The sequence below is a fragment of the Haemaphysalis longicornis genome, unplaced genomic scaffold, assembly GCF_048455015.1.
Source record: "Haemaphysalis longicornis isolate Haplotype H1 unplaced genomic scaffold, Haemaphysalis longicornis Haplotype H1 scaffold_8, whole genome shotgun sequence".
Lineage (NCBI taxonomy): Eukaryota > Metazoa > Arthropoda > Arachnida > Ixodida > Ixodidae > Haemaphysalis > Haemaphysalis longicornis.
The window spans coordinates 193,347,585-193,367,362 of record NW_027526445.1 but is presented as its reverse complement, the minus strand read 5'-3'; the positions used below and the strand labels follow the sequence as shown (position 1 = coordinate 193,367,362).

The window sequence follows — 19,778 nt, the reverse complement described above, 5'->3', positions numbered from 1 at the left end:
TGCTGTGCCCAGAGACAGGGTCTGTGTTGGGCTATCGGCAAAGTGCCTCACATGACGAAGATGCGACTGCCACTCCACCATCCCTTTACCAGGAAACAGGGCCAAAGTGCCCATTATTCCACACAGTGAAGGGAGGCCACCCGCAGAGTCCCTCAGGGCATATCCAGCGAGGGAAGTGCTGCAGCCTAGAAGAGTCAGCGAGAACTGCTCACAACCTACTGCTGAAGAGGTCATTCAGCCAACTGCAACAGTAGTCTCAGAGTGTTGCCGCTGGCTGCCATGCATAAAAATAGACCGAGACAGTGAACAGGGGCAGCAGCTCTCCCGTTCACTCGCATGAGCCCTGCAAACACTGCACTGAAATCGAAACTGAAAGAAGCCCTCAGAGCACTTGCAGAGCTGAAGCTTCGTCCTTTCTTTGCAGGTCCCACATGAATGTTGTTTGCATTTACACATATTGTCTGTAGTCTGATTTACTATCTGATTTAGGAACAATGCTAGGACGAGCTCCATCGACCCCATTCACCGTTCACAATGTGTGCCATCACATATCCTAATATGGTATTCGGCAGTAAAATTCTCTTCATCGCTATGTTGGGAGGCCAAGACTTGTTGGAGTGGTGTGGTACACTTCAGAACTCAAGGTACTTGCATTCAAAAACATTCACTCAATTTACACTCACTTTCCACCATTTGCATTCGATTTGCAGTCCGAAAATTCCCTATTTGCCCATCCCTACAACCTGCACATTAAGAATACAGCCTGCAATGCAATGCAGCTTCAAAAGTAGGTATGCACTTTGTGGAGGGGGGGAACCACAGAAACCCGTGAGGGGGCGCCATCCCCCTCGCTCAGCAGCCAGGTGCGCATTCATGAACACGTCCAGCGTCACGCAGAAACACGGCCGTCCCGTCATTCAAAGAGATGACAGTGGACGCGGGAAGCCAGCGCCCGGGACTCGACAAGGCGGGGCCAGAGGAACAACAGTGAAAGGAACCGGGCTCTCCTCAGCTAGCCTCGACCAACATCGTCGACCCGTTCGCGACCGGGCCAAACCCATGTGGCTGTGAACCAACAAGGGACCCCTGGAAGAAGGGAGCGCTGGGTGGTCTGGATAACAAACCCCCTTGAGGGTGGTCGTTCGTCGGCCCTGCCTATGGCCTGCCTCCCATTTGGGCACCGTAGCCACGGCTGCCACATGTGGAGGATTCTCCGTGTGTGACCCACACCACAACTCCTTGGACCACACGGCCTGCGGTCGGCTTCTACTGCCCTACCAGCACATTGCCCAAGCATGTTTTCCTTGTGCTTAAACTAAGTAGTAAACACAAGTTCGTCTATATTGGCAGATTAGAGCATTGTGAATACCTCTCGCAGCGGTAGCAGTTGCATATTAACACAGGAAACGCCAGAAGCGTAAAAACAGGTATCGACGCCCCAACCACTTTCCTGTACTACACTTGGTGGCATCACAAGCAAGGAATGCATGGGGATACGGGATTGGTGGAGCTTGCCTAGGCGTTTTCATGAAGTCAAACTAAATGGATGCAGGAACAATTGATGGCCCCGAACTTTTGAAAAGACGCATACCCCAGCAAGCACACATCATAAAGTATGATGCCACATCCAAGTGATTTCACTAAAATGTTTTTTTTTTTTTTTTTTGAGTACAAGTACAGCCAATAGACACATACATGCAGGTGAACGTGACAGCCAATGGCACGCACTGACCACTAACGCATGTGTATACTTGACACAGCCAGTGGAAAAAGCAGATATTATTAGCCCAATCAGGTTGTTTTTGATTTAATGCTGGCATGCGATCTTGAACAAGCTGTGAATGTGCCGACAAGGGTGCAGGATCACACATCGTCGATATTAGATCGAATGTTTCACAGCAAATGCCTTTATGAGGTACATGTATCTGTTGATGATGGTCTATCTGATCACAAATTGGTTCTCTTTACATGCCGTCTTGGTAATCAATCTGACAATATGCACGGGAAACAAACTATGTTTAAAAATTTTTTTAGAGCCCATGACGAGAAAATTCTAGATTACCTTGATGTAGCCTTTGATCGCTCTTCTGGTGATAATGTAAACTATCTTTGGAATATCTTCCTGTCACTTTGTGGCTATTACCTCGACAATTTTATTCCAAACAAAACTAAAAAGCAACATTCCAAAATCCATGGATAACTAGAGAAAACATTCAAATTGCACAGAAAGTAAAGCATATGAAAAGCGCAACTCAAAAGGATTGCCATTTCAGAAATTAAAAAGAACGTTTTCAGAAAAAATATGGTCTAGCAAACACGTATTTTATTCTGTTAAATTACCCCAATTCCCTAATTAAGAGTGATCCAGCCAAGTTTTGGCGCCACATAAAAATTAATCAACAGAAAACTGCAGATTGCATTGTGCTTGGCGATCAAATTATTCAAGATGAGAAACAAATGGCCACAGAGTTTAACCGTTACTTTCACTCTGTATTTTCCAATCCCTGCTCATTAATTAGTGCCATTGGTATTAATTTTGTAGAAATTGATCCTGACTTCATAACATTTGAAGGTGTCTTTTCCATGCTTCTGAACCTTAAAACAAAATCTTCTTGTGGTCCGGACAACCTGCCAAATGCTTTTTTACGTCGTTACGCCGAATCGCTTTCCCGTTTCCTTGTAGTAATCTTTCGCTTATCATTATCCCAAGGCATTGTTCCCTTAGACTGGCGCATTGCTTGAATAATTCCCGTACTTAAAAAACGAAATAACACTTTTTGTCTAACTACAGACCAATATCACTTACTAGCACTTGTAAACTTCTAGAGCACATAATTTCTATCTATATGATTAATTTTCTAGACGAGCGCAACGTACTATCACCATTCCAGCACGGTTTTTGTAAAGGTCTATCAACTACAACCCAATTAGTTTCCTGTATACATCCTCTCTCCTCAGTCCTAGATAAATCCGGTCAAACTGACGTTATCTTCCTTGACTTCAGCAAGGCATTTGATAAAATACCCCACTCCAAATTGATTCACAAACTTAACTTGCTTGGTTTTCCCTGGACCATTGTTAAATGAGTAACATCGTATCTATCTCCTCGCACACAGTTTGTTAATATAAACGGTACCTACTCCAATCCTCTTCCCGTTAACTACGGAGTTCCCCAGGGTAGCGTCCTGGGACCACTACTGTTTTTTAATCTACATCAATGTTATTATATCCTGTGCCAAACATGGTGTTGAAATGCGGCTGTTTGCCGACGATTGCCTTCTGTTTTGTTCAGTCAAATCCACAGATGACCAAGTGTTATTGAACCAAAGTGTTGATGCAGTTAATACCAGGTGTGAGTGCTAGGACATGCACATAAACCCAGAGAAAACTGTATCTATGCGCATTGCTAACAAAAAACAACCACTAATTTACTCGTACAGTGTTAAAGGAACTCCCATTTTACTTACACAAAGTTATAAATATCTTGGCATCACAATCACTAACGATTTAACTAGGTCCTGTCACATTGAAAAGATTTGCTCATCTGCCCGTAGAAAATTAGGGTTACTAAGGCACACCCTCAAATACTCTCTCCCTAAAACTAGACTCCTCGCATTTAACACAATAGACCAGCCTTGTTTAGAGTACGCGCCTGAAGTCTGGGATCCGCACACTCCAAAAATTAGCTGTTCGGTTTATTTACAATCGCTTCCGCCAGTCTGACTCCCCGACAGAACTAATAATTAATAACAAAATTCCAACTTTAGAATCCCGAAGGAAACTAGCGAGACTTAAATTTCTTTTTCCCCCTATCCAGGAAAAACAGTATCATAGACCTCTCCTACGTCCTCACTCTGTTATCTTCATGTCCTACTAGAGGACACCATTCTTACAAATTCACACCTATCTTTGCACGCACTAGCAACTTCAAGTACTCCTTTTTCCCTCGCACAATAACAGACTGGAACGAACGACTGCACCATATTTTTGAGTCTGGAAATGTACTAAAATCTCTGGAAAATTACTTTGAAGTGTGATTTGTTACTTGTGAATATTTTGTATACCTGTGTTTTTTTTCTTTTTTTTTTTTTCTTTCTCTACACCTGTACGACTATGTAATTGGTCATATCGTTATTGTTGTACCACCTGCCACTCCTGCTTGGGCCATTTCTATGGCCTGTAGTATTTTATAAATAAATAAATAAATAAATAAACAAACAAGATGATCGTGACATCATTTGATCAACGCATTTTCAACACCTGCGACCAGGTGGAGGCACGTCCTGGGCCTTCCCTGGGAAATTTCACCAACGTCATCCTTCCCAGCCAGTAAAGAGTGGGGGCTTGGTGACCAATTTTGCTGTACGACGCCACACCACAATGGCATCACATGCACCCTTCCTGAATGGCTGCGACCAAGCTGGAAGCCAAAGAAGGTGAGAGACGAGTAATACCGAGCTCGGCTCACTCTGGCTGCACTGCGACGTGCTCAGAAACGTTCCGAAAAAAAAAAATGGACGGGAGATGGGAGAGAGAAAAGCCAGCTCCAATTATTTCTTTCTCAGCAAACAAGGCGCCGCTGGCTGTCAAGAAAAAATTGGGGCGCTACAGAAGGCTCAGTCTTTCAGTTGGGACACGTTATCCAGCCTTTAGGGTCCCTTTAAGGCTTTGAAAAACAAGCACATCCTTTTTCTTTTTTTCGCTCGAGACACTGCTACAAGGCAACGCCCTCCAATCATCCATCCTTTTAAACGTTCCGCAATGGAGCCTTGACAGCAGCAGCCCCGTCGGCAGCAGTCCAGCAGTGCTGATCGGGCATCAAGGACCGCACTGCAGCCCCGAGTCTTAGGCTTCGGGTAGGTCTAGACCTCTTATGTACACATACTGTTCCTGTTTACTGTACGTCCCAGTATTTGATGATGCCCGACCAGTGTTGCACTCCGGCCTATTTGTGTCATGTAAAAGTTATTTCTTATATAAGATGCAGTTGGCTTCCCCCCTAGGGTTAGAAAAGACAGCCAAGCTTTCAATGTTTCAAACCCCACAGCAGCCAGTGCTACAGCTTGGGCAAAGGATGCCACGTAAATGCCATTTTTGTCTAGACTAGACTCCCTTCAAACTTTGCTAAACCAAAAAGACTCCTTAATAAACAGCTCGCAGACTTTTCCTTTTGTACACGAGGAGACGAGACAGGAAACTGTTTGACCAGCTGGACGGGCCCCAAGCCCCTCTTCTTTGACAGCCTGGTGGAGTACTAAGGTGCACGCTATCACTTCATCCAATATTACAGAAGAATGAAATTCTTTCATCTCAGAAAATGCAACATGGAAAAAGTAGAAATTTCCAAGGTTGTGCTCACAAAACCATTTGCATTACACATGGGGTCAAAGTTTTCTTTCAGTACCTCGTTTAATAAAACACACAATGTGTACTCTAAAGACTGCTGAATGTAGTAAGGGTCAGGAATTGGCACTGCCCATCTCTCCATGTGGCGTGTTTGCCAAACATGGGCATTTTGCCATAGTTTTGTTAGCAAGGCTAAAATGTTTTCATAGCACTTCACAAATCATTTGTAAGTTATCAACAGTCTGTAATTATACAAAGAACAAACTGAAAGAGTGTCATACTTCAAAAAACAGGCTTTTAGTGGGGTGATGGTAGTGCCCATTTGCTATGTAGCAAACAGCTCTTGTTTGTAATAGATGGAGCTTTGACACACCACACAAGACTACAGTAAGGGGATAACAAGAATGCTAAAGAGTTGTACAATAAAACTTTCACCTTTACAGGACAAATATGCCTCATTTGAGCAGTAATCCAATAGCAAATGACACTTTTGATTGCAGATCCTGAATATGCTTGTTTCATGTTAAATGTTCTGGGAAAAAAAAAAAAAAAAGGAACTCCAAGAATTTTTACAGAATCGACCGTTTCTATCAATCCCCTGCCAAAGTTTACACTTATTGGAGGTACCTGGTTGCTTTTCTTTAGGTGAATGGAACACAAACTTTGTTCTTTTTGCATTTATGTTTCACACCTGGCCAAGTCTGTAAGTGAAGCAGTATTTTATTGGTTTGTACCTTGAATTCCCTTCCCAGTGAGCCTGTAGCAAAAACTGTGGTGCGTCGGTGTAAGCTACAAAAGTAGCATTAACAGCACAATTTACAATATCATTCATATAAATACAAGTAGTACGTTTCCCCACTACGGCATCGTCAGCATACTTGTTTCCACCAGTCACACTGTCATTTCGGTGCAACGAGTTTTCTTTGCATTCGTATTTTAAGAGTGCTTACTAGCAAGAAATAAAAAAGCCCTTTCCAGGCATCTTGAAGATCTCATGCACTAATATTGCATTTTGCTTTATGATTGTGTTCTAAGGAACTTCCTTCAACTAAAAGTGACAGTACCGTATTTACACGATTGTAAGTCGACTCGAATGTAGGTCGACCCCCAAAAATTGCATCTCTCAAAAAAAAAAAAAAAAAAAAATGCGAGCGCCGCGTAGAAAATCGTATCACAAAGAAAAGCTCTTCCGTAACCCACACGGCGGCTCTCCACAAGAGCCGTGCGCTCGTGGTAAGCGCGGTAGATGTTAAAAAAGAAAAGCTTTTGTATAAGCACCCGGAATAACAATGCGCTGTAGGTTGAGCGGGAAAAATACATTCGCTGCGAGATGACAACCATCGAAGCAACCGGCAGCGGCCACTGCGGCGCGATACCAAAACAAACATGGCGGCTACGTTAGCGCCGTGCATTGAATCAAGGGATTCGCTAATGATTATTATTATTATTTTTATACGAATAAAACGCTTCTTGACGCGTTTTTGCACGCGATTCGTGCGCGGGTGACTTTTTGATGCCCCCATCAACGACTCCGCGCGCGCGGCAGCTTCTACTGCTTTTAAGGCCGAACCTCATAGAGTGTTTTTTCACGCGATTCGCGCGTGTCGGGAGCGGCAGTAGGAGGAGCCTGACGACTTGCCCCAATGGGGAGGCGCGCTCTTCAAGCCGGCAGTTTGAAAGCGCTTGGGACAAACGGCTGGCGCCGCCGGAGACGTTTAGGCTTACCACGGTGGTGGATATTTGATTGGCGCTTTCCCTAGCGGCGCGGATGATGCTTTATAGTGTCGTTTTCGACCATATTATCAGCTCCTATCCTGCACAAACGCCTTCGTTTGTGCCTTCAGTGATATCTTAAAGAGCGGTTAGGAGCGGTCGCTGGAGCTACGCGGACCTCTTCGCGGTTGGTGACGCCGCCGGTTCCCAGACAGTTTATCGAACGCCGTTTTATCGAACGCCGTTTTATCGAAAAAATGCCCGTTTTATCGAACGCCGTTTTATCGAATGCCGTTTTATCGAACCACCTACGTCCGTTTTATCGAAAGTGCGGTTTTGCGGCTTGCATTGTAATTTTCGGGGTTTATTTTGTTTAACTGGCCATCGCATTACCCTAACCTGCAGTAACCTTCCTCCTACATTGTCTCTGCCGTGCATTACATAAAAAACCTATCTATATATGTTGACGCACCTTTACAGTGTTTTCGATAACCTTTGTTTTATTAAATTATTTTTATTTTTTGAGTCTTTATTGATTTCACTCAAGCATGTATGACCCCCTTGTTTATATTACAGAATTTGCCCCTATAGTACAAACCCGAACCCCGTGCGCAATATTCCTTATATGTGTATCGGCGTGTTTAGGTTAGTGTTGAAAAATATATCCCTTGCGCCATGGTTCATCATTACGTGATCCAGAGTCTTGTACCCCACAATTGTTCTAGTCACGTGGTTTACCAGCGACTCCTACTCTGACCTTGGGGTCACACTGTTTGCATCTGGAGAAATGTTGGGCCAAGAACTTCTGAAAGATTAGTGCTATGTGACTGGAACAGGGGGAATTCCGACAGTGATAGTGAGACCCCAACAGAGGTGGTGGAGTCTAGGAGAATCGTCACAAGGGAACCTGTCAGAGCCAACTCGTCATAGGTGAACTCGTCAAGTAGGACAAGTCGTCAGAGGTCATCTTGCACTAGGGAAACTCGTAACCTAGTACAGCTGGACAATTGCCCATCCCATCACAATTTACGTTTTTTGTTATTCATGCTCAAATAAAAAAAATACAGGATTTCGTATAATTTTCTACTTTTGCGTCAACACTCTTAGCCCCTCTTTTGATTCACCAACCTTACGTTTTCGTGGTGGCCTTGGAGGAACACACCCGACCAGGCAGCGCATTTTGTTGGTTTTTTGTGTGCCTTGTTCAGGTATAATCGCACGGGCCATAGTATTGCTCGTTCTCATTTTTTAATTTTTCCATTTTTATTTAGAGGTAATCGGGTCACGACGCTGTATTTTGAGTAGACCTTCATGATTTCTCCATTTTCGGTGTTTACTATTTTGATCTTGCTGTTTTTATGCCTTATGATAAAAAGGCAAGAGCATGCACCCCAGCAGACATGCTGGGGTGCAACCAGAGGGAGATGAAAACGAACCAACCTGCAGCACGGTGACAATTTTGTACCTAACGTTTTTCTCGTTAGTTCATGCAAGGCAACGAGAACAGTAGTACAAGGCTTGGTAACCTCTTAGCAACTGAACTCAGATCCCATTAAGAATTAGGAATGCAGAAATCGGGAGAGACTTTTGCTAGCGTTCCAGTTAGGTTTTTGACATTGGACCCTCAAGCGCCAAGAAGTGCTTTACTTATGTACAACATACGCGGCGAAATAATTAGATTATGTGTCGACACAAAAGCGGTTTATACAAAAAGGTACGAAGCATATCGAGGCATTTTAATCAATACGCCACAATGCCGTGATATGCTTCGGATCAGAGGGGATAGAGACACAAGGAGATTCGTTATGGCAGTACCAGTTGCGCAATGAACACAGCAAAAAAATTCTGGTGACATATTTCGCGCATCACAAAAACAAACAAAAATACACGCAGGAAATAAAAGTCAACTAGAAGACAGACTATAAATGTTTTTAAATAGGCCTGCTGTGGAGACAAGATTTGCAAATTACATAGCGAGGAGGAAATTAAAAAAACGTACTGCAAATTATGTTACTCGAAAAGGCCGAGAAAAACACTTTCGATAAAACGGCTTCGATAAAACGTCCGTCGATAAAACGGCGTTCGATAAAACGGCGTTCGATAAAACGACTTCGATAAAACGGCGTTCGATAAAACGGCGTTCGATAAACTGTCCGGATCCCGACGCCGCCATGTTGCCGCCGCCGATCGCGTAGCGCACGCGGGTGGCATTAGCTGCGGTGTCAGCGGCGCATTTTCGCGAGCAGAAACGCCCCATGCGGTTCACACTTACGACCATAACCATGGGAACGAGGGTGCAAAGGTGTCCCCACCTCGCAGCAGCCCTGAGTTCTCGTTTCTCTTGCCGTGACTAGCGGTAGACGGTTGATTTCGATTCTAAGTCGACCCCCCAACCTTGGATTGTCAAATTTGAAAAAAAGGGTCGACCTACAATCGTGTAAATACGGTAGTCATTAACCCTGTCCCAACATTTCAATACAGGCTGGAAGAACAACAAGGCCAGGCTTCTGTATGCAACCACATGGCGGTAAGCACCACTGGCACAGCTCCGGTCACAAGCACTGGCTCCGTTCATGCAAAGCTGGTATCCCCAAACCAGTTTATTGAGGCAGCCTCGACCGTTGTGATGAAAACAAGCATTCCACGCAGTCGGTGTGACAGGTGACCGGTACATAACTTGTCAGGAAACAACAACAAATAGGTAAAACGGCAACTCCAGAGTACCTTCGCCTAACATATGTACCACATTTACAAACAACCAACTGCTATGATGTCCCAGTCAAAGTGTTTCTTTTGTTTGTCGTTTGATTTGTTTTTGTTGTTCTTGACCAAACTACCATATGCCTATTTAGAACTGTATTGTTTATAATAATTTGTTCCTGTTGAATTGTACACCCTCACAGCATATTTGTTGCCCCCCCCTTATGCAATGCCCTCGGGCCTTTAAGGATGCAATAAATGAAACGAAATGAACACAAACACCAATGCAGGCACTGCAGTATCAGCCGGCATGAGGTCACAGGTTCGACTCCCGACCCCACTGGGCGTTTCAGATAGGTAACTATCCATTTTCCAACACTCGTGAAAGAGGAACTGGGACGCCCACGCGAAACGGCCGCGTGTGCGCGCTTCCCTCGGGCGGTGCAGCACCCACCTTGAAGCGGTAGCCGTTCTCGATCTTCTCCTGGGTGCCCACGTACTCGGAGAGCGCGCCCAGGGTGATGGCAAACCACTTGTGGGCCTCCGGGCACGACTCGTCCAGCTGCAGGGCCCTCTGGGCCCGGCAGAAGGCTGCCAGGGGAGCAGAGGGGCAAAGGGGTGACCACCGCTTGTGCAGCCACAGGGGCTCACCAGAGCGAGGCCTTTTCCCATTAACACCGCCTTCAAAGGGGCCGTGAAGACCCAGCGCTCAGACGTTGCTCAATTTGAAGGAGCACCAGCCCATAATGGCTTGGCTCCATTCCGGCCACGAGTGATGTTTTTGCAACAACAACAACAAAACACAGAAAGTATTGAAAAACTTCCAAATTTCACGCTACAGGGTGCGACTAGGGCCCAGCACCAAAAACATAGTCAACAGTGAGTTGCCGCCACGTTACCCTACAGCTGGTGCAATCAAACGGAGCCAGAGGCCCCCCACTGCAGTTGCCCAGTGACGTTTCTTGGCAGTGGCTCGGGTCGACAGCTGCCAACTGCACAAGCAAGACGCTGTGACGTCACAGAGGCTGGCCACTGCCTCATCCGCTCTCCTTCACATCTCCGTTATTTTTTTTCAAGTTTCAAGATAAAACTGGTGTCACTCTTATCGAGACAATGCAGTCTTTCTAATGAACAAAACTTGTAAATGAAATAAGCAAATAAATTTCCAAAAGCTACACAAGGTCGCCATTTCAAGCAGTTTGTGCGGCTCCACATTGAACGGGTCAACGTGTTTAATCAAGGGGGACGCATTAGAGAAAACAAGGGAAGACAGTGCAGGCAGAACTGTGGAAAAAGACAAACTTCCTGAGACACCGCCCCCGCTTGCTGCCCTAACTGAACCGAGGGAGAAATGCGGGCCACTTTGTTGAGAAGCACGCTTTTAACGGCACCAATGGACAAGACAAACAGGAGTGCGTAGCTTCCTTCTTTGTCTTGTCCATTTCCGCGGTTTAAAACACTACGAGTCCTAACTGGAGACTGGTTGTCAGCTGACTCCCAAAGAAAGTGTTCAGCTGACACATTCTCCCTGCACATGATGTGTGAACATTTGGGGAGCTGTATTGCACTAAGAAGCAGCTGCCGGCCTTTTTATTTGGCATCTGCATAGCTGATTGCAGCATGGCTACACCTGAGGAAATTCTATCTGACTGTCACCATAACTGACTCGTGGATTCACATCAAGAGGCACCAAAAAACTTGTCGACCAACTAAGTCCCAGCGACAAGGTGCCTTTTTGCCCGTGGGAACCATTGCTCAGCATTTTGGTCCACCCAATGAATCGTGCAAAATGCGTGCCACGATGAACATGTCAGGTGCTGAGGTTCTGTCGCTTGGCTCTAGAAGCTACCCACTTTTACAGCAGTCCACCATAGCAACGTCTGCACTAGAGCACAGCACGGGCCATCGTGCTGAATTGCGACCCAGAATGCCCATGCACAGTGCGACGGCGCTCCTTGCTGAGGAAATTGCAAACTGCTTTTAGCACTTATAACGGCGAACAGAACACTGCCACCAGCACCCCCTGTGGCATACTAGAAATGCTGCCATTAGTCACTTCAATCCCAGTTCTCACAATCAACTGCATGGACCATGTGCATTGTCATCGTCAAATGATCACCTGTTATCATCATCGACTGACTGGCAGAAGAAGAACATGTTGCACTCAGAAAGCGCACAGATGGTGCTCCTAGCCCTACAGCCAGTTCGTGGCAATAAGGCTGGCAGCACCCCTAGACTACAGATTCATTATCTCACCGGTGACAACGATATGCAATCTTGCTGTCACATCAGGTAAGCTCAAAAAAGAGAGAGAGAGAGAGAGAGAGAGAGAGAGAGAGAGAGAGAGAGAGAGAGAGAGAGAGAGAGAGAGAGAGAGAGAGAGAGAGAGAGAGAGAGAGAGAGAGAGAGAGAGAGAGAGAGAGTTTTTGAAAACAGCTCATAGCCCCACACGGAGATAAGGGGCTGATCAATGTCCACTCTGTGAAACAGTGTTCAGAGCTGCAACTCAATTCATCCCTTGGCACATAAACTGATGCCACAGTGGGGGGGAAATATGAGAGAAATGGAAAATTCGATGCCAATGAAAATGCCAGGGTTCTCGAATATTTGCTCCGCATGCCAAACACCAGAGCAGGAGCAGCAGGGAAAGCAGCAAAGTAGGCGCAGTCCCACTGCAGTGTGCTCTTAAGGGATTAGGCCCGGACAGGGCTCCCAGCCGGCCCACCTTCCCGGGCGAGCTCCTCCTTAGCCCCTCGACCGAGCTTCTGCTGCAGGTTGTACAGGTGCGAAGCCTTGGCGAGGCGCCAGAAGAACCCTGCCGACCGGCTGTACTGGGACTCCCGGCCAAGCATGGCGGTGAGCAGAGCCTGCTTGTCCCCGGGCCGGTCCAGGGCAGCATCGAGCGACTCGAACCAGCCCTCGTCACCGGCCTCGCGCAAACCTGTCCACGAGGCGTCCTCGCTGCCAGAGAGAGAGACAGAGGACACCTCTTAACTTGCAAGTGTGTCGCAATGTCTAGTGGCTGCTTGACACGTGCGCCAGAACCAAGCAGAAAAAACTGTACAGCAATCACGGGAATCGGAGCAACGTACAGTCACCCACGGCCGTTAATTTGACAAACCAATTAATGACGACAAGTAAACGCAGGTTTGAAATAACGTCTATCGGGTGGTTACCAAACAGTTATGGGCATTGGGCCTTGTTATGGGCATTGGGCAAAAACTGTCCACTGAATCAAGTGGACATGGGTGTTTCAGACGTCTGCTATTAAAGAGACACTGAAATGAGTTCGTCCAATTCTTGTTTGCTCCAACAAAATCCGTTTAATCCATAATATGACCGTTTAGCCCAGGTGTGGAGCCTCAACAAATCTGTAATTGGTGGCCAAAGGGAAAACATCATGTGTCATTTGCAGCCACCATACCAATTAGTGCACTGACATCACACTGCTGTGCAGCGTTTCGCATTATCTGAGCCTTCCCTCTTTTCAAGGTTAACACTGAATCTCTGTTCGCTCATGCACAGGTTTTACAGGTCGAACATGCTAGCAATCCACTAAATTTCACCCTGCAGGCTTACCAGTGCATGCACGTCTCAGCCAATGTTATGCGGAGAGAACAGTTTGGAGGAAGCAGAACGTTTCAATGCCACTTCCTTCATTAAAATATTATCGTAAATCAGCCAAAAGAATTCAAAACATGGCTTGCGCATTTGGTAAGGTAATCAGATAATGTTCACGGCTTCTGTGAACCTTTAACCCTTTCAGCCGTGATTTTTGTATTTCAAGCAAAACAATGTTTTCTGTGTGTTTTCCTAAATTTTAGGGTCCCATAAGTGCACAAACAAAAATTAGAGCTAGCAATGCAAATAATAACAGATTTATTAATGAGACAATTAATTAGGACATTTGGCAATTAGAAATTTTGTGTTGAGCAGAGACATGACTCGCATATTTGCTAAACCTTATGACTACATGAACCTGCAAGAAAACATGAGCTTCATAGTGCATGTATTTAGAGATTTACAAGCTTGGGAATGAAACTCAGACCGCCATTTTTTTCAGCCTCAAGGTCATAATTTCATCTTCACCGAAGCTGCTTCTTCTTTGTAGCATCCAGCTCCACTAAAATGAAACAAGAGTGATATATATCGCAACAGCCATCGTTGAAGAACAATTCCCAAGAAAAGTAGCAGTTTTGGTTTCTTTCTCTATGCTCTAGAGGAACTTTTATGTGATGGCGTCAATTGACACCAGCAGGACCGAAAGGGTTGAGAGCTGTCGCCCCACTTCTCGTGGTTGGAGATGAGGCTGCACTCATCTCAAAGCAGTCCATGGGTGTAGTGGAACGTGGGAAGACGTCATGGAGCAAAAGAATGTGGATAAGGACCGTTCCTCCAAGAAATAGATGGGGTGCCGCAGGGATGCCCCCTGAGCCCTCCTCTGTTCATACTCTCTTTTACTCCTATCGTGAGATAGATTGATGGAGAGGGAAGCAGCCATTATTGGAAAGTGTAGTTGTACTAAAAAACTGCCTTTCTCTCACGGCAGAGCTGAGTTGCAGGAAAAAAATAGCCAGGACAGAGGGTTTGTCAGAATATGTATGACGCGAGGACACCACAAAGCCAAGGCATCCGTACCTGTGAATAGCGTTTCACCAAAAAGCAATTCTGGGAACTTTTCCAGACCACACAAAAGAAATGAACTGTTTAGAGGTGGGCAGTTTGCCACACATCTTCCTTATTGATCTGACGCCCAGAAGTAGGCATTTGTTCAGGCATTCCCCTATGCCTTGTGCTTAAAGGTTTGCTAGAACCTACAGAGCCAATGATGGCTTTACAGCTATGTTGAATGGCATGGATGAGTGCAAACATTTGTAGTAGTGGCAGTATCATCAGCTGGGAGCGGCAGAGTCAACAGTAGCCCAGTTCACTAATTACCCATGCAGAGTTCAGGTAGAATGCAAGTGTGGTCTAGCCGACACACCACGTCAGAGGAAGTGGGCTCGAAAAGCCCCCACAGTAGTGCCAGTGCATCGGCTACAAGGGACGGTCCTAAAAGTTGTTCATTAAAAAGGCAAAGTACAGGCAGAATGCAAATTCAGGCTAGTTGATCCATTACGTACAAACAAGGAAGAACTGCACTCAAACATGTAGGACAAAAGCAGGGAAGTAGACGGACACTTCCCCACTATTGTTCCACATCTGAGAGGGCAGTTTTCCGCTTGTCGAAGTGTACAGGGCTCACATTTGGCTCAAATGTTCCACAGCAGCCATTTGCACAATTGAATGCATTTGATAGCTACCTTAGAAAAGCACCTCTCTCCCTTTCGTTGCACATGGACGGAAAGCCTTACAGTGCCGATAACCACCGTGGGGAGTCATGGAGATTCGAGGCAGTTGAGTGATTAAGGGGCACGTGAGATGCTCTGAGGACTGCTCGGTTTTGCTCATACCAATGTTCCTTCTATCAATGTGGGCAACTACCACAGGTCATGACAATGGCAGCTGAACCAAACTGCTGAGGTTTGCTCACATAATGACCTACGTACCTATCTGGGCCCTGATGCCACTTTTGCTTAGTTTTATTACATGGCGAAGTTGTGACCCCAGATCCCAACCATGAGGCAGAGATAATTAGAAGGATAAGAATGGGGTGGGGTGCATATGGCAGGCATTCTCAGATAATGAATAGCAGCCTACCATTGTCGCTGAAGAAGAAAGTTTATGACAGCTGCATCCTACCGGTACTCACCTACGGGGCAGAAACCTGGAGGCTCACTAAGAGGGTTCAACTTAAATTGAGAACGACTCAGCGTGCAATGGAGCGGAAAATGATAGGTGTAACATTAAGGGACAAGAAGAGAGCGGAGTGGGTCAGGAAACAAACACGTGTTAAGGACATATTAGTAGAGATTAAGAAAAAGAAATGGACGTGGGCAGGGCATGTAATGCGAAGGCAAGATAACCGCTGGTCATTAAGGGTAACAGAGTGGATCCCTAGAGAAGGCAAGCGCTGCAGGGGGCGGCAGAAAGTTAGATAGGCTGATGAGATCAAGTTTGCGGGGATAAATTGGTCACAGTTGGCACATGACCGAGGTAATTGGAGCTGTGGGCGTAGATAGGCTGATGATGATGATGATGACGATGACGATTACATGGCTCTAGAAACTTCTGGCAAAGCACGCTGATAGAAACTGCACAGAAGAATGATCACAAGCTGAAAATTATCCTGCACGAGGAGCAAAGAACAATAAGGAACTGCTAAGCAAAGTAGCAGTTACGGTGTGCATACAGTTGCAGTAGATGTAAAACTCTACATTTCTAATACGCAAGCCGGTATTTCCCTGGATAGTTTCAAACACGTGCAGATTATAGAAGCTCCTACTTTGCCAAGTATTGGCTTTTCCCACACAGTTCGGAGTGGCAGTAACCGACAGCCCTCGTTGAAAAGGTGAGCTGCTTCCATCAACGTTGTGTTTACTGCCTCAATGTGTATTGCATAGAACAGAATTACACAGTACATGCGTATAAGAACATGCCGAATTTGTCAGAACTTTGTCATGTTTGTGTTTCATGCTTTGCAAGTGGTGGTGTATTTGTGTAGCCAACAACTGCGGCTATACTTCATGCAGGTTTTTCACTAACATGTGCCCACAGCTATGCATTTTAATATAATGAAAGCACGAATTTGCAAAGCTGAAACCGAGAGAATTTTATCCCCAATCTGGCGAAGCCCAAGGGAAACACCACAGGGTAGTGCAGGTAGAAAATGAATGCTGGTTTGTCTTTTCGGCCTCAACTTAGGAGGTGAAAGAAGGCCCCCTCATTCTTTTGTATTTTTCCTACGGTGGTACTGTCGACTAACCGGTCACGATGTTAAGACCTGGAAACCTAAACCTTGCGGAACACCAAAGAGCGTCCGACACGGCGGGGAGGCCATTGTGCGGCAGTAAAAACAGGGGATGAAGCAGAGCGGATGTGTCGGCAGCAGCTGTCCAACCCCAAAGCGGAATCAAGTGACGGTTCACTAGCCTCAACCTGTCACCGCGCGCCTGCGCCGAAGTGGATCGCTTGCGTAGCAACTTTGCGGCTAGCCCACTTTTCCTGTTTCGAGGCAATTATCTACGCATTTTGTCTGTTCCCCTCGGAGGCGGAGCCGTGCGTGAGCATGCACAGGGGGGTACGCACACGTCGGTGAAGTCGTAGTACTCGTCGTCCTCGTCGTCGTCGCTGCGCAGCGAGTTCTGCAGCAGGGGCAGCGACTGGGCCTGCAGCGGGGCTTCGCGCCGCTCCTCGGTCCTCAGCTGCTCGATCTGGCGCCGCAGATCGGCGATGCTGCCGGCGAGGCTGCTCAGCTCGCGGCTCACGGAGCGGTTGAGCCGGTAGTACAGGTAGATGCCGCTCAGGCCCACCACGACGCCCGTGCCCAGGGCGGCCAGCATGGTGAGCCGATCTCGCACCAGGCCATCCATGTTTCGGCAGGCGCCTTTCCTCGGCTCCGGGTGACACACTTTTTCCGCCGCTTCTTTCCTCCTAGGCGCGCCCCACTGGAGCAGTGGTCGCGCAGCTGACCGAGACCTCCAAAAACTCGCATTGTGTGCGCCCTCGGATCGGCTTGGCTGCGCTCGCGTCGGGCTGGAAACTGCAATGCTCGATCGACACGAGTCGGCTCGCCGGCCGGATACACGAGTTTGCGTTTGTGTTATCTTAGCACCGTAATCGTAACTACAAAAAGCTCACAAACTCATTGTCATATATTTATAATAGCTGAAGGTTTTTAAGTTTAAGAGATAGCTTTAAAATTATGATGCCCAAAGACCCCCTCTGTGTCGGGATGACGATACACGTCATCTTCATTCATCTGAAAAATATAGATTGCAACCAAAGATATAACAAATGAAGAGCTCGACGTTTTGCAGTCAGCTCAGTCCCTTCCCCAAGGGTATGACTGGTATGACTGGGGCTGCGCTGCAGTGACGCGGCCCCAATCATCCTCCGATTCCGAAACTTCCCAACCAGACAAACCTCTCAAATATTTGCCTTCAGGTTATTTGTCTGCACCTATGTATGACCTAAACCAGCTTATGAATGAAAAACTTTGATTCGTATATCATTTCAGATTTTGACCTGACGCTCGAAGAAAAATACCAAAACCCAGTGCCCCAGGATACCGTGGCTGTCCATCCATTACTATGCATTTCATAGTTCAAGCAGCCAGCTCGGGTAGAGTGTACTAGAAGTTTTAGAGTGGTCCGACCGGCCGCCCGGAGAGGTGCTCGTTTCGCGCAGAAAATAGCGGCGGCGCTGTAGTCAACAACAACTGAAAGCGGCGGCTGGCCGCGCGTACGGCCGCGCGCCCAGTCGGGCCAGGAAACGCTGCTTCTTTACGCGCGGAGCGCTGGAAATTTGTTCTGCGGGACATCCAATTGCTTCAATATACTGTAGGTATAGTGGACTGTGGGTAACGAAAGGAATAATAAACGCTGCAGCTCATTTTGCGTTAGTTTTGCCTTTCCCGCTCGTCAATTAACAACGAAAAAATTACGTATTTTTCTTAATTGAGCGCAACATTCTTAGCGGATTGTAAATAAAGTATTTGCATCGACATTTTGGCTATTCCAACTTCCCATCAAAATTTATTTTGCGCGAAATTGCCTGATATGAACCAGTTCATGATTGCTTGATGAGTGTGTCCTTATTGTGCTGCTTGATGGACATAATTGGTCGACACAAATGACATGAGAAAATATGAGGACTGGGTTGATGGCTTTTCAGAAGGATTTCTTATTTATTGTCACGCACTTTTGCTCCGACTGGAGTTATGTGGGCTAATATCATAGGTTGTTTTTTTTATTGCGTGAGTTGTTATTTAAGCAGTGGCCCGCTTGTGATAATTAGGGGTCACCGTGGTGTTAATGCTGTCGCCTGTCCGAACAGAAAATTACACGCGCAAGGAAGATATCTTATTAAATAAAAAAGGGATAGCCCAGCGGTTATCTCAGTTGTTCCAATCACCGTCTTTCACAGAACTATGCCCACAACATTTTATTAATCACACCACCATTCACCTGATTCGGTCAAGAAAGAATTTCAATCAAATTAACACAAATTTAATTCACAAGTATGCTGAGAGTATAATTAGACGCACATAAAACCAAAGCAAAGCATAGATCAGAAAATATATTGACCGCGACAAAAATGAAATATAACACGGGAAATCATACACAAAGTCAAGAAAGCTAACATAGTGGTTCAAATAAACGGAACTAGAACAAAATACACATTGTGTTTTCATTTTCAATAGCCCACCATATAAAATGTTACGCGGGAAATCATGCACAAAGTCTACACAGGTAACGGTGTGGGAATGACGCTAACAGGGAGATTTAAATTGACATTTTTGGCCAACGCATTTTCATAACTCGCCTGCAATCATTAGCGACGGCTAAGTTTAAGGTGTTGCTCCCGCCTTCGAATGTAATCACGAAACTTGTTTAAACCTTTTATATAGAAATGAATCCGTGTCACAATGTATACAAAACCAACCAAATTTGCTGTCAAGGTCTCGCTGTGCTGGTCGCAACCAACGCCGTTAAGGTGTTTGTTGTGAATAAGGGCTGCAGCACATCCATAACGCTGTCATGGTGGAGCTCCTTGTCGCTGAAGCAACCGGTAAGAACGTCCTAGAGATCGCTAATAAACTTTAAAAATGCACGGAAGGATTGAGAAGTCCCCCAAAATTACAAGCCTGAGGTAGTAAATACAGCGGCATCTTCACCTGGCATGCAGGAAGCAGTAGTTGGTCCTGCAGACTTATTTTGGCACTTCGTTTTCAGTACACACTTACTGACCAAGTGCCTGCGACATAGTACGTTAATAAAATAAGAAAGCCCACTATTGACAGTACAAGCATCAACGTTAGGGTATCTAATAAGAAGGCTCTTAATATTTTTGTTCCAAATAGGAACGTAAAAAAACAGCAAACTTTTTTCAGCCTATAGAATGTGCGCCCCGCCGCT

The 19,778-nt window shown here is 46.0% G+C and overlaps 1 protein-coding gene across 1 annotated transcript in view; it reads right to left on the bottom strand.

Annotated features, from left to right (window-relative positions):
• The window catches only part of LOC144149896 (regulator of microtubule dynamics protein 2-like), a 32,242-nt gene extending 14,867 nt beyond the window's left edge, over positions 1–17,375 (bottom strand). Inside the window, exons 1-3 of the mRNA XM_077681624.1 lie at positions 16,948–17,375; positions 12,485–12,720; positions 10,214–10,350 (exon numbers count right to left, since the gene is read on the bottom strand). Coding sequence (XP_077537750.1) covers positions 10,214–10,350; positions 12,485–12,720; positions 16,948–17,231 — 657 coding nt within the window. The 5' untranslated portion in view covers positions 17,232–17,375. The remainder of the gene's footprint in view (positions 1–10,213; positions 10,351–12,484; positions 12,721–16,947) is intronic.
• Between the last annotated feature and the right edge of the window lie 2,403 nt (positions 17,376–19,778).